The 13,482-nt window shown below is 38.9% G+C and overlaps 2 protein-coding genes and 1 pseudogene across 2 annotated transcripts; all 3 read right to left on the reverse strand.

Moving 5' to 3' along the window:
• Positions 1-1,783: 1,783 nt before the first annotated feature.
• LOC101308407 lies at positions 1,784-2,317 on the reverse strand. The gene has a single exon (XM_004305910.1). It carries the CDS (start codon positions 2,315-2,317, stop codon positions 1,784-1,786), a length of 534 nt encoding a protein of 177 aa, XP_004305958.1.
• A 3,514-nt stretch (positions 2,318-5,831) lies between these two features.
• On the reverse strand, positions 5,832-8,445 carry LOC101308995 (annotated as a pseudogene; the record flags this gene model as incomplete).
• A 1,382-nt stretch (positions 8,446-9,827) lies between these two features.
• Positions 9,828-13,207, reverse strand: LOC101309281 (RNA pseudourine synthase 4, mitochondrial-like). Its single transcript, XM_004305911.1, has 10 exons — positions 12,863-13,207; positions 12,724-12,774; positions 12,475-12,615; positions 12,344-12,391; positions 12,168-12,248; positions 11,358-11,471; positions 11,155-11,256; positions 10,621-10,732; positions 10,337-10,383; positions 9,828-10,217 (listed from the first exon to the last, which is right to left on the reverse strand). Exons 1-10 carry the CDS (start codon positions 13,205-13,207, stop codon positions 9,828-9,830), a joined length of 1,431 nt encoding a protein of 476 aa, XP_004305959.1.
• Between the last annotated feature and the right edge of the window lie 275 nt (positions 13,208-13,482).

Below are 13,482 nucleotides of genomic sequence, written 5' to 3' on the forward strand. Positions count from 1 at the left end.
AAAAAAAATTTCGTCGGCCTTGGTTTTTTATTTTCGTCGGCTAAAGCCTTTCTTCTGGTAGTGACTATTTTCATATAACTGAACCAAATTATTACATTCACAACGATGTCTTGTAAATTTGTGTCGTATGCAAGTAGTCTAAAATCCCTCTACATCAGTGATTTGCATAATTTGCATAGTCACACAACTTCAAACTAAATACTAAAAGGTTGGATGAAAAGTGTAAACTACTTCCTGCCCTTATGAAAAGTGTAAACTACTTCCTGCCCTAAACCCTTATGGTGGCAAATCTCGTGTGGTTTGCTTGCTCTACATGGTTGCCACTAATAACTGAACCGGCGATTAACCATGAAGGCTAGCTCGGGACTAACACAATGATGCGGAACCTATATGGTGTCGTGCCAACTCAATGTATTCTTTTTGGTCTAGCATGATCACAAATTCACAATTGCTTTGATTGCATACGATCTACATTAGTGTTTAGGCACATATCACACATCCACAAACGTACATTGGGAAGGAAAATCTAATATTTAAACTTAGTTAAGCTTTATCATGGAGTTGGTTGTTTTCTCATACCGCTTACCACTACATGTTGTCAATGTTTCAGAATTTGAGTATGTAGTTGGCAAACAGATATGGCCAGGACCCAGGTATAAATATATATGCTAGCTGTAGCAGCAGGTTCTAGCTGCAGCAACTACTTTCCTGCCATGTAAATTGCCGACACTTGGATACTTGAGAGAAGTTGGAGTACCTAGACGCCAACGGACCGGCCAGCCATTTCTGATTCCATATATAACTAGCATTGCTTTTGCGTACCTAGCCATTTCTGATCTCAAAATAGAATCTAGCTTGCATTGTTCATTATTTGGACTTTAGGAGTTGTAACTTCGAAGCCAGAATGAAGAAGATCTGCAAGCAGAAAAACAATAGTTCTGCAAGTGTACACAGAATGACATGTCATGGATATGCACTTGGTTATTACGCAGTAACAGACATGTTTACTTACAGGCACGCCTAGGTTGTTCTACTAATGCCCTATACATGCAAAATGAAAACCTAACCGTGAAATGCTTTCACCAATTAGTCTGATTCCACTGCAACTAATCGCACAGCCAATTACTAAACATGTCTGTCAAAGACAATGGACAATGCATGCCAAATCTGAGCTCTGAAGAAAAAGAAAAACTTGATCAAGAACGATGTTGGTAAAGAGAAGAAATGGAGCGGCAGATAGACAATATAAAGGGGCGCCACATTGAACTTATGTTTGATTTCCTTAGATAGACGATGCTAATGATAGTAAAATTAGCTTATGTAAGAATGAGTCCGTGTATACAGCATGGTAGTAGAATTATATGTCACCCTGAGTATCCTAACCTCCACACCATAATTGTACATACAGATGTTTATGTCACTGACATCTACATTAACTAGTATTAAAAGATGAGTTTGTTAGAGTGGAACCCTTCCCCTACTTGTCCTTTCGAGTAGCGAACTCACCCTATATAACCTCTACATGTCTCATCTTGTTTCCTGGTTATCTACTATATCAGCAGAAGTAATGAGAAAGTACCAGCAAAACATGATTTAGATGAATAAACCCTTTTTTTTTTTTTTGGGTTAAATAAACGAGTATATTAAAAGAAAAAAAGGAGGGCGAGCCCAGTACAACCGAAGCCAAAGGCAAAAAAGCTACAGAACAACAGAAACCAAGCTAACCAAAGGAAAGCAAACAAAACATGAAAAAAGAACAAAGAAAGAAATGACTAAGAGGCATCTAAGCTCCACTTTCTAGCAACACAATCTTTGCCCAATCAACAACAGGATGATGAATCCAAATCTGATCCATCGTAGAAGCTGTAGAGAAAATTCCAGAAGTAGAAGGTAACCAAATACAAGAATCCTTGCAACTTGAATTTGGAATAAGACCTTCTACATTACTTGCAACTCTAAGAATGGCAGAATTAGTAGAAAGAGGCCAACACCAAGACTCACCCTTCACAATAGAACTAACCAAGGCATTGGAAGGAATACCAGAATTAATCATAGCACCAGGCCCCAACCTAGGCAGCAAAGGGCCAAAAGGGTGCCAATAATCATGCCAAAAATAAGTAGACTTTCCATCACCAATAATATGCTTAATAGAAGGACGAATAAAATCACGAATCTTCAACAACTTCCTCCAATTCCAGGAGCAAATTTGGGGTGTAGACACCATCCAAAAGCTTTTATCTCTCAAGAAATTAACTTTGATCCAAGAAGACCAAAGACTAGAATCATCTGTCAAAAGAATCCGAATGTGCCTCGCCATTAGAGCCTTGTTCCAGATGTGAAGACTTTTGATTCCCAGACCTCCCTCACTTGTAGGAGCACAAACAACCTCCCAAGCCACTTTTGAAGAATAATGGCTTGTACAACTTCTAGACCACAAAAAACATCTTATATTCTGCTCAATTAACATATGGATCTTTTTCAACAAAAAGAGATGAGAAGCCCAAAACACCTGCAAACTACATAAAACAGATTTGACAAGTTGCAGACGACCGGCATAAGAGAGCAGCTTATTCTCCCAACTTTGAATTCTTGAAACCACCCGTTCTACCAAAGGCGAACAATCACTTAAGGAAAGTTTTGTGCTAATAAGAGGGATTCCAAGTTACTTAAAAGGAGTGGAGCCCATTGGAAAGCCAAAACAATTTCTAATATGAGAGGCTTCATCAACTTGAACACCCGAGAGATAAATGTTGCTCTTATTCGCATTTGCAGCCAGACCTGAGAGACCATAGAATGAATTTAAGGTCTCCTTTAACACCCGAGCAATTGATAATCACCACCACAAAATAAGAAGAGGTCATCAGCAAAAGCTAAATGTGCAAGCTTGATAGATTCACATCTCCAGTGGTACCTAAAGGCAGGAAGAGCTTGAATTTTCTTATGTAAAAGCCTAGAAAGAACCTCCATAGCAATAACAAAAAGATAAAGAGAGAGAGGGTCTCCTTGTCTCAATCCGCGATTACTAGGAAAGAAACTAGCTAGCTCACCATTGATGGCTACAGAGAAACTTGGGCTAGTGATGCAACATCTTATCCAACTAACCAAAGAGGCTGGGAAATTGAAAGCCAAAAGAGCATGAAGAATGAAATCCCAATCAACTGTGTCATAAGCCTTCAAAATATCCACTTTAATAGCACATCTCGGTGGACCCAGGTTCCTATGATAATTTTTAAGCAGCTCCTGCAACAATAAGACGTTATCACCAATTCTCCTTCCAGCAATAAAGGCTGATTGAGATTGGCTAATAATAGAAGGTAAGCAAGACTTCAGCCGATTAGCCAACAACTTGGATATAATCTTATAAATTGTATTACAGCAAGAGATGGGCCTAAAATCACTCATGGAAGCTGGGTTGCATACTTTAGGAACCAACATAATAATAGTAGCATTGAACTCTTGGAGCAACCTGTGAGAACATAGAAACTCCTGGACAGCTTTAATAATATCACACCCAATGATATGCCAAGTCTTTTTAAAAAAGAAGGCATTAAAACCATCAGGACCAGGCGCTTTGTTAGAATGAAGACCAAAGCAAACATCTTTAATCTCATTATCAGAAAAAGCACAACCAAGAGCAGATGATTGTCCAGAAGTAAGAGGATTATCAATAATATTCTGAAGCTCACCAAAGTTTGGCCTAGGAGAGGACCTAGAGCCATCAAATAAAGATTGGAAGAACCCAACAGCTTCTACTTTGATATCCTCATCAGAGCTAGCAACAGACCCATCCCCACGGCAGATGGAGTTAATTCGGTTCCTGTGACGTCTCTTATTGACCACTTTAAAGAAATAGGATGTACACCTGTCACCCGAAGAGAGCCATTGAACCCTAGATTTTTGCCTAAAGAAACTTTCCTCACAGAGAAAGACATTAGAGTAAGCCTGCAACAAGTCTCGCTCAGTTTGTCTGAGAAGAGGATCATTAGGATTAGAATACAAGTTCCTCTGGCAAACATCAAGAGCATCCTTAGTAGTAGTGACATTGACAGATACATCTTGAATTTTCACACGATTAAGCTTTTTAAGCTCAGCCTTAATTAATTTGAGCTTCTTAGCAACCTGATATTGATAGGATCCGACAACAACAGTGTTCCAAGCTGCCAAGACAATAGGAAAGAACTCTTCCCTCTCAGCAAAGTAGTTGAAAAACTTGAAAGAAGGCTTTCTACCCTGAACTGGACTTCCAAGAGAAACAAGAGCAGGAGAATGATCTGAGATACCATGAGGCAGAAACTTAACTACACAATTAGAAAATTTGGATAACCAAGCATTATTTCCCATAACTCTATCCAACTTCCTGTGAATCAGCATACCATCATAATGCTTGTTGCACCAAGTAAGTTTACAACCAGAATAATTAAGATCCTCAAGTTCAGTAACGTGGATGCAAGAAGCAAACTCATCCATAGCATTTGTCCTGACCTCATTTCCCCCATTTATTTCTGTAGTAAATCTCACAACATTAAAATCTCACAAAACAAGCCAAGGAACATGCCCATAGCTATTAGAAAAAGAGGATAAATTATTCCATAGAAGAGAACGTTCGTTATCATCATTGGCACCATATACAAAGGAGACAAGAAACTCCTCATTACTATCAAGAATAAGAACTCTACAATGAACCACTTGGTCTGCCTCATCAATCACCGACACTTTAATGATAGAGGGATCCCAACCCACCCAAATTCTCCCAAGGTGATGGCTGGAATAGTTATGAAAGTAATCCCAATCTCCAAACACAGAACGAGTAATTGAGTTACAACCAGAAGCTTGGACTCTAGTTTCAACTAACCCAACAAGACATAACTTATGAGAAACAATAAAACTTTTCACACCCAACTGCTTAGGGTTACCATTTAGGCCCCTAACATTCCAACAAGCAAGATTAATCATGAGAACCAGGAGAGATTAGTACCCGGGTAGAAGCTTTACCCTTACCACGACTCTTGCGATTAACCTTCTTTTTAGTAGGGACTTTTTTATCAGGAAGCTGCTCAACATTCTTCCGCTTAATTTCCATGGGACACTGAGAGTAATCAAGCGAAGCAATATTAACCAAATCTGCCAGAAGAACATCATCCTTCAAGTCCAGAGAGGCAAAAGTATTGCTAGTGCCAACACCACCAATAGAAGGGGCAGGAGTAAGTTGAACAGAATTGGAGGCAGTACGCTTAGGGATATCAAAACTTCCCTTATCAACTTGGTCATCAGAGACACGACCTGATAAGACCGTATTGGAATTAGAATCAACAACTTGGTCACTCTGGCCATCACTCCCCACCACACCATTGAGAGTACCATTATGAGTTGGAGCTACAACAACACTATTCTTAGACCTGTTCTCAGAACTTAAAGGCAAACTTGCGACACGTTGAGGGCCCTGACTTTTCTCAGCCAAGGGTCGAGAGTGAGGGCACGATGCCTCAGCATGCCCGAAGACTTTGCATTTTAAGCACATCTTAGGCCTCCACTGATACTCCACTCTAATCTCAACATTTTATTCACAATATATATACCTCTTTAAATAGAAGATTCATTTCAGGAGTTATGATTGGTATGTGAGTTTGGCCTTATTTCATTGGAAGAAATTCAATGGTTCAGAAAATGTCATGTACAATCAGAAAATTCACTTTCTTTCCAAGTTCCAACAATGAAGTTCTGCATATTATTGCAGTCAAGATTGGTATTGGTTGGTGTGAACAAGAATTGGACTTCTAACGTTATGAGTTCCATCAGACTAAACCAACAATGCCGTCCTCCTCCAACAACTGTCACATCAAATGATCAAAAGGCTTCTCCTCACTCAAAGACTTGAAAGAAAGAGCTTCAGGCACAACCTTGATGTCCACTTGTGTGGAGTCTGCGAAGATTCTGGCTTTGTAGGTGGAGTTTGCAAGGCCAACGTTCATAACTATTCTGTGAAATTTAATAAAAATGCTTGCTTTGGTGAAACAACAGCTGCTAGTGAAGGGTAATTGTAATCCACTGGCGAGTCTTTATCCAAGTGTAGAGCAAGTGCTGTTATCTCCTGATATAAGTCTAACCTCGGCCTCTCCAAGACCGAGCAGAGTGTTGGGTTATGCGGAAGAATAAACTGTAGAATGGAATCAGAACTCACAACCACAAATGTAAAATGTAGCGGAAAGAAAATGATAAAGAACACCGGGTATTAACGTGGTTCGGCAAAATACCTACGTCCACGGGGCAACAACAACAAAGAACCTCCACTATTCGAATAAAGGTTACACGGAGAGAAACACTACTTCAAGACTCACTCTTGAAGGGATACACTCTCACACACACTTTGTTTTGTTACACACACAAACTCTCAACTTGGAGTTTTCTCTCTATCTCACACTCTTGTATAGCACAAGGTGAACTCACCGGTTCTTCTATATCTTTTGCACCATTGCAAATGCCTCTATATATAGGCAAATATATGCATGCATTCTTCATGCACTTCCCATGCAAATCCTTCACGTCCATGCACAAGGAAGAGAATTCAAATTTCTTCCTTAATTCAAGCTTTAATGTTTGTATGCACCATCAATGCATCTCCATCATTTTGTCAAACTTTTCAGCCACCAACAAGCCTATACATATAGGCTCTCTCTCTTGCATTTCAACATATACACACTACCAACTTTGCTATTCATATACTATCTTGCCTCTTGGTTAATTGAATGGGTCTTGAGGCTTCACCGAAAAGGTTTTTCACATGTAGTAAACTACATGACATCCTCCTCCAAATAAGGAGGGAAATTTGACCCATCACAGAGCAGCTTCTTGTAATCTTCTTTACAAGCTTCATAAACCAGCCTCGGATCTATTACTTGGACAGGATTGATGTGTCCAGTAACATAAGCAAATTCACCCGGGGCATCATCCGTAACATTCATTGGCCAAGATGTACTCATAAGAGATGATTTGATGGCTGCCGGGGACCATTTAGGGTGGAATGCTTTAGCATATGCAGCAGCACCTGCTGCATGGAGGTTCCAGTAGATACTATGTTGTAGTTTACATGCCTAGTTTCCCAAGGATTCCCTGTCATAGAAGCAAGAGGTAAAAATGCAGCCAAAATATTTGTTCAGGTAAAATTTTATTTGGTCCGCGTGAAGAGAAGGAAATAACAACTAGTGTAGCGTCATCTCGAATGGCTTCACTTCTTAATATGTTTGCTCGAGCATCTTTAGTAAAGTTCATATATGACTTTATTGCATCATACTCATGAGCCTCTAAAATTATCCCAGGTCTAGGTGGGTTTAAAATTAAATCTGCTGCTCCAGCTTCGTAAGCCACATCACCTCCAAGGTTAGCATCACATAAAACAACCTTTCCCTTCACTAAATAACTATTCAGGCAAGAACTACTCATCGCTTCAAACTCCGAGCATTGACTTGAAGCAGCAGATTCTCCACCATATATTAATGGAGAACTTGTTTCATTTAGTATGAAGGAGTTTATTGAAACAAATGTGCTTCCATTTCCTAGAACAACTTTGTCAATGAGCCGACCATCTGTGCTACTTGCTGCAACTGTTAGCAACCATGGTGCCACACTTGTTATAGGACCAGCTCCAGGACCATCATGGCCTGCAGCGTTTGTTGTTAGTATCCCTTTCTCGGTTGCATGAAAAGCACCTATTGCTATCGGATCTTTATTCAAATGTAGTGCAAGTATGCCAGTAAGTGAAACCGTAATGGTGTCAACTACATCAGCCGTAGCATCTTCAAGAGCACCCAGGATATCCTCTGAATGGCACCATTCACCATTGCAGACTTATATGCCGCAATTCTAGCAGAGGGAACTCCACCTCTTGCAGTACCTTGTGCTAATCCACAAAAGCTCACATTCTTTACCGTGTTCCCTCCTGCAGTGGAGGCAGTGTGGGTTCCATGGCCTACGTCATCCTTTGCACACTATGGGTTCGTAAAACCAAGCTCCAATGATCTTGTTGTTGCAAGTGAAGTTACAAGCACCTTTCCACTTTTTTGGAGCCAGACCGAAAGTCTGAAACCTTCATCTTTGAAGCTATCCGATTCAGGCCAAATTCCAGTGTCAAGGACACCAATGATGATATCACTCTCTAGTCTCTACTGTGGCATTTCGGTGGATTTTCCCATCAAGACTGATGAAGTCCGAAAATGTTGTTTGAAGGCGGAAAGCTGTGTTTGGAAAGACACAGACCACTTCCTTCATGTTAGTAATCTGTTTTCTTTCAAGGTCAGTGAGCTTCGCAGAAAATCCATTGAAACTCATTTTGTACCTTCTTGTCAACCTATTTGCACCCGAGCCATTCCTGACAACTGTTTCTAGTATCCAAAGGTGGTGAGACAATGGTGAGTACAGTTTATGATCTGGAAGTGAGCCGAGGTACACTATATGTAGTTATGTACCTTTCTGTTTTCATCAATGGCCTTGCAAACGAAGAACCTCATGTTAAGCATAAGCATAAGAATAAGAAAACCAAAGAGTCTTTATTGGCCATTGTTTCATGCTCAGAAGCATAATCCATGTAGAAGGCTTTATATTTTATAAGGGGGACATGAGATAGTCTGATAAGCTGAATGGATACTTTGATTTTCAACAACTTTATTTTCTTACCTCCTTTGCACCTGCAGTTGATATTATTGCACAATCCATACATATTAAGAGATCCAGATATCATATAAATGTTGCAAAATTCTAGATTTGGGTTTGGTCAATAACAAGCTGAATACATATATAGTGTGTATATATATATATATATATATATATATATATATTATTTATTTTTACTTAACGTTAATTTTTATTTTTTTTAATTTTAATTTTGGGGAACTTGTATTAATTGAAAGTTTGAAACCCAGAACAACCAAACACACAAGAAAGAAAAAAAAACTGAAAAATCAGGTAATGAAAAAGCTGAATACATAGCTGACTGGCTATTACCAAAAAGGAAAATTCTATCAATAGACCTCAAATATCAATCTAAACAAGCAGTATCCATTTTTATTATGTTCAATATCAATATTGTCGGTGCAGAAAAAGTGTATTATGCATATTTATATACATGATATCATACATAGCCTACACCGGAAGTTGCATATTAGCCAGGGTAACATAAAAGAAGCGAGAAGTACAGAGCCGCTGGACAGATCTTGATAGATAACTAGCATTGTAATTCAAATGATCTCATACTGGGGTATGCTAGTATAAAGTGAACTAGTTTACAATTAGGAGTTGTAACTTGGAAGCCACATGGACATGGAGTCCTGCAAGTATATTAAGAATCTATTGGCTTCAACATAATAGTCAAATAATGAATATGGTGCACTTGTGGTAATCTATTCTGAGCTTGGTTAATTACTAGCAGTAATAAATCTATACTTAAAGGCCACCTTGTTCAACTTGACTGGGAGTGTAAAATGAGGATATAACGTCAAACGATTTCACCAAGTCCAACCATGGATTGCCAAAAAAGAATTGAGCTTTTGGATAATGAAAGGTGAGGAAAAATTGCATATTTTGCAACGAAATAATGGTAGAGTTTAGAGAGTATAGTGGGTAATCAAAGGTGAGAAAGAGATTATCTGGTTTTATAATTTTGGAATTGAACAATGTAGTTTGAGATTAGAATTAGAGTGCGATGAGAACTGGGTCTTGCATGTAGGAGGTGGAGAGAGGGCCATATGTCTTGGTCAGGTTAAAACTAAATGACATAAGTGAAGAGCGCACCTCAAAGATTAATAGTAATTAGAACATTCTAGTTGTAGGCTTGTAGCTTAAGAATGTGTGATATCACCCCTGTCAAAACAAGAATTTGTAATATCCCAACTTTTTTGCATGTATGAAGGCATAGGAGCAACCAACTCTATGCTTTCTAGCCCTGAAAGATCACACTCCGCATGCAGTTTCACATTTTGCAAAGCCAGAGACACATTCGGCAAAACCATTTGCTTAGAATGAAGATGTAAGCGCAGATTCTTTTCGTCGATACTTCCACTGTCCATATTGAGATCAAAAGGAAGATTTTTTCTTTTTGAACGCTCCTCATTGGAATGACATTCAGTCTTAGACCAAGCAACAGGTTTCCAGTCCTTATGTGTTCGCCATCCATATTTGTAGTCTCCGACTATTGGTGTTCCCAAAACTTCCGCACAGTGCACCCGCAGCTGTAGTTCCCATAAATGGCCAGAAGAGTTGTGCACAGAAAGCACAGTCAACAGTGACTCTAACTAATGAATAAAGCTGCAATAAGAAATCACTGCAAGTGTCTAGTTCTGATGCATACCTGGTGCTTTCGACCGGTAAGTGGAATCAGCTCTAACCATGTGAAACCTGAATATTCAGTAGAATATCAGAGACATGACAGGGTAGTATTAATTATTGGAGAATTTGTAATAGGATATCAAAAGAAGCTAACAGTGGAGTGCCAAATTATTCTTGTTAAACTAGATTGGGCCAGGTATTGAAACTACAACCGAAACAGATATCTCATGGCAAAACAATTACCCAGACAGCCTTCTAAATAGTAAATTTGACACATCATGCAAGACAATAGAGTTTGTTGCTAACCAGGACATGATGATCCAATCACTTTGTACTTTGTGATTGCATGTTGAGACGGCAAACATTGTGCTTTATTCAAAATGGTGATCCTATCTGATTTACCATTGTCAACCACCACCTGAAAGATTTCATAGCACCAACATATCATAAACTTCAGCAAATTTGAGCTAATTAGTCTGTAATCTGGAACATTTTACAGTTTTGGTACATATATTTAGCAATTTTAGTCAAATTTGGTATGAATCATTACTAAAATTTAAGAGCTAGTAGACTGCAATATAAATTGCCAACTACAAACTACTCAGCAAATGGAATGGCCAGAGGTACAGGAACCAAAAATGTAATTTAGCTGTATATTTATAGACATTTGTGCATTAGTATATGTTCAATGTATCCCTAAGGTAATACCAGAAAGCTTGTAACCAAAAAGCATTTAAATTGTTAACTAGAGTTTGGCTGAAGTTCATTACTTCGTACACAGGTAAATATTTAGGTCTGTGGCACAGGTAAGACAGTGACTACATCCAAAAGTACTCTAACCTTTCCTAAAGGCACTGAGATTAATCCCTCTTGTTGTCTGGGAGATCCAATGACGAGTGCCAAATATCTTCTTTGCAGAATGCTTTTAGCATGTTTGATAACCTTTAAAACAAACCAAATCACAGGTAATTTGACACATAATGTAACAGAACTAAGAATCTCGGAATAGCAAAGTCAGAAAGAAAGAACCGACATTTACTCACATCATCTGAAGCTCCAAAAGTTTTCTCACGGAAGACTGAATGCAAAACTGTTGCACTTGTTTGTGTCCGTCCCATCACAAGGATACCGCTACAATCTCTGTCAAGTCTGTGTACCTAAACAAACAAAAAGTTTGTTTATAGAAGATGAATCATTTGACATCCAAGCAATCTACAAGATTGTTGCCGAAAAAGAGGCCAGGCATGTACACTTGATACAATATAAGAAATATTTTATACAAATGTTATTCTAACTGATCTATATATTGTGTTTGCATCGTGCCTATCCATAGATTAGTATAATTGTACATAATCTTGAATCAGATACATTACAAAGAATGTATCTGACATTTTCTAATATGATAGACAGTCTATCCATTGATGTCTTCTCCATAAATTTTCCTTTCACGTTTAGATGTGAAAAACACAAACAGTCAAAAAAGACATGCAAAACAATGGTCCCTGTTTGTTCAGACATCAGGACTCTAACCCTAATCAAACCAGAAATTCATTCCTTCAGTTGCATTCTTTCTAACTTTTTACCCAACCAAGGTGGGTTGGAAACTGTAACCTCATCCGATGAATGAATATTCCTAAAAACTTGCACAGCTTTGTTGAAATCTCAAAATGTGACAAAAGAAATGGAAAAAAAAAGGTGATAATCAATGGTTCAGCTCGAACTTGTCAATATAACCGTAACTGAAATAGTGCAATAGTCATGCGATGAATATCACTCTTTCATTTCCATATGCACTCTAAATTACAGCCATAAATGATGAATCCTCCATAAGTTAGAAATTACTACAAACTCACCAGACGAGGAGGTTGTGATAAGTCATAACTTAAACAAGTGGCAGCCAGTTCATCTAAACTCCTTTTGATTCCGATACCACCCTGTACAAACATCAGACATTTCAACATTGAATCAGATTAAGTTACCAAGAGACCAAAAGTACAACTAATTAATCAACTAAGTATCAGTAGCTAACCTGAACAGGCAATCCAGGGGGTTTATTGATGACAATAATAGCCGGATCCTGAAATCAAAAGAACACGCATAAGCAATATAACTAACTTAACCCCCACACACACACAACCGATAGAGTTCACAGTTACGAACCTTGTACAACACAAGGCTACGAATAAACTCGGCTTCTTCCTCACTACAATGCCCCTCTTTTTGCTTATGATCAGGGAACTCTTTCACAGAAATAGGAAGACAAATTCGATCTCCTAAGTTCATTGAGTCTTTAGTCCCCACCTTCACGAAAAATCAAAATCAGAAACAGAACCACCCCATATAATCTCATTACAAGCTCTAAAACTATATCCATTATATTCGAAAACAAAGCTACAAAATTTCAGATACCCTTTTAAGTGGTTGAACACTCTGATCCATGTCAGATGCTTCTCTTCGAACCTGTAACAAACAATCAAAGCAAACCACTTTTCAATACCAATTCAAAAACCCATTTCAAAAATGCACTAAAATTTAAAAACAGCTCAACCTGTCTTAACCGAAAGAGCTTCTGCACAAGGTTTCTGGGAATCTCCGGGCAGCACCTGGTGACCCATTTAAGCGCCGTCGTGGCTGCGGCGGCGGAGGGTTTAGCGTACACGTCTCTGCCGACGCTGCGAGAGAGCTCTCTGCCCAAAGCGGCGCCGTTTACGGTGTCAGTGAACGGCGGTAGAGTGAACCACTTGTTGCCGCGCTTTTGTTTGTCTTCGTGAACTGTTTGGGTGGTGGAGTAAGATCGGAAAGTGTGGAAGATTCTATCGACGGCTGATTCGGCGGAGGAGGAGGAGAGTGGAGGACGGAGGAGGATGCGGCGGAGGAGAAGGCGGTTCGGCATGTTTGGGAGTTTTGGGATTTTAGTTTTGGATTGTGAGGGTTTTAGTTTACCGGGAAATTCATAACGGTCCCCGGTCTTGTTTAGCCCTTTTTGTTGTCCTTTACGATACAAATAACAAATAAATTAACGTGCAATAACTTTTTTTTTTTGTAATTAGAGATAAAAATTTATTGCACAACGACTAAGGATTACAAAGAGAAGAAACTAAGCCTCCTAACTCAGTTGGAACAGAACCAAACCAACGAAAAGAAAACCCCAAACGAAGAGCCAATTTT

Source organism: Fragaria vesca, linkage group LG6 (assembly GCF_000184155.1).
Source record: "Fragaria vesca subsp. vesca linkage group LG6, FraVesHawaii_1.0, whole genome shotgun sequence".
NCBI lineage: Eukaryota > Viridiplantae > Streptophyta > Magnoliopsida > Rosales > Rosaceae > Fragaria > Fragaria vesca.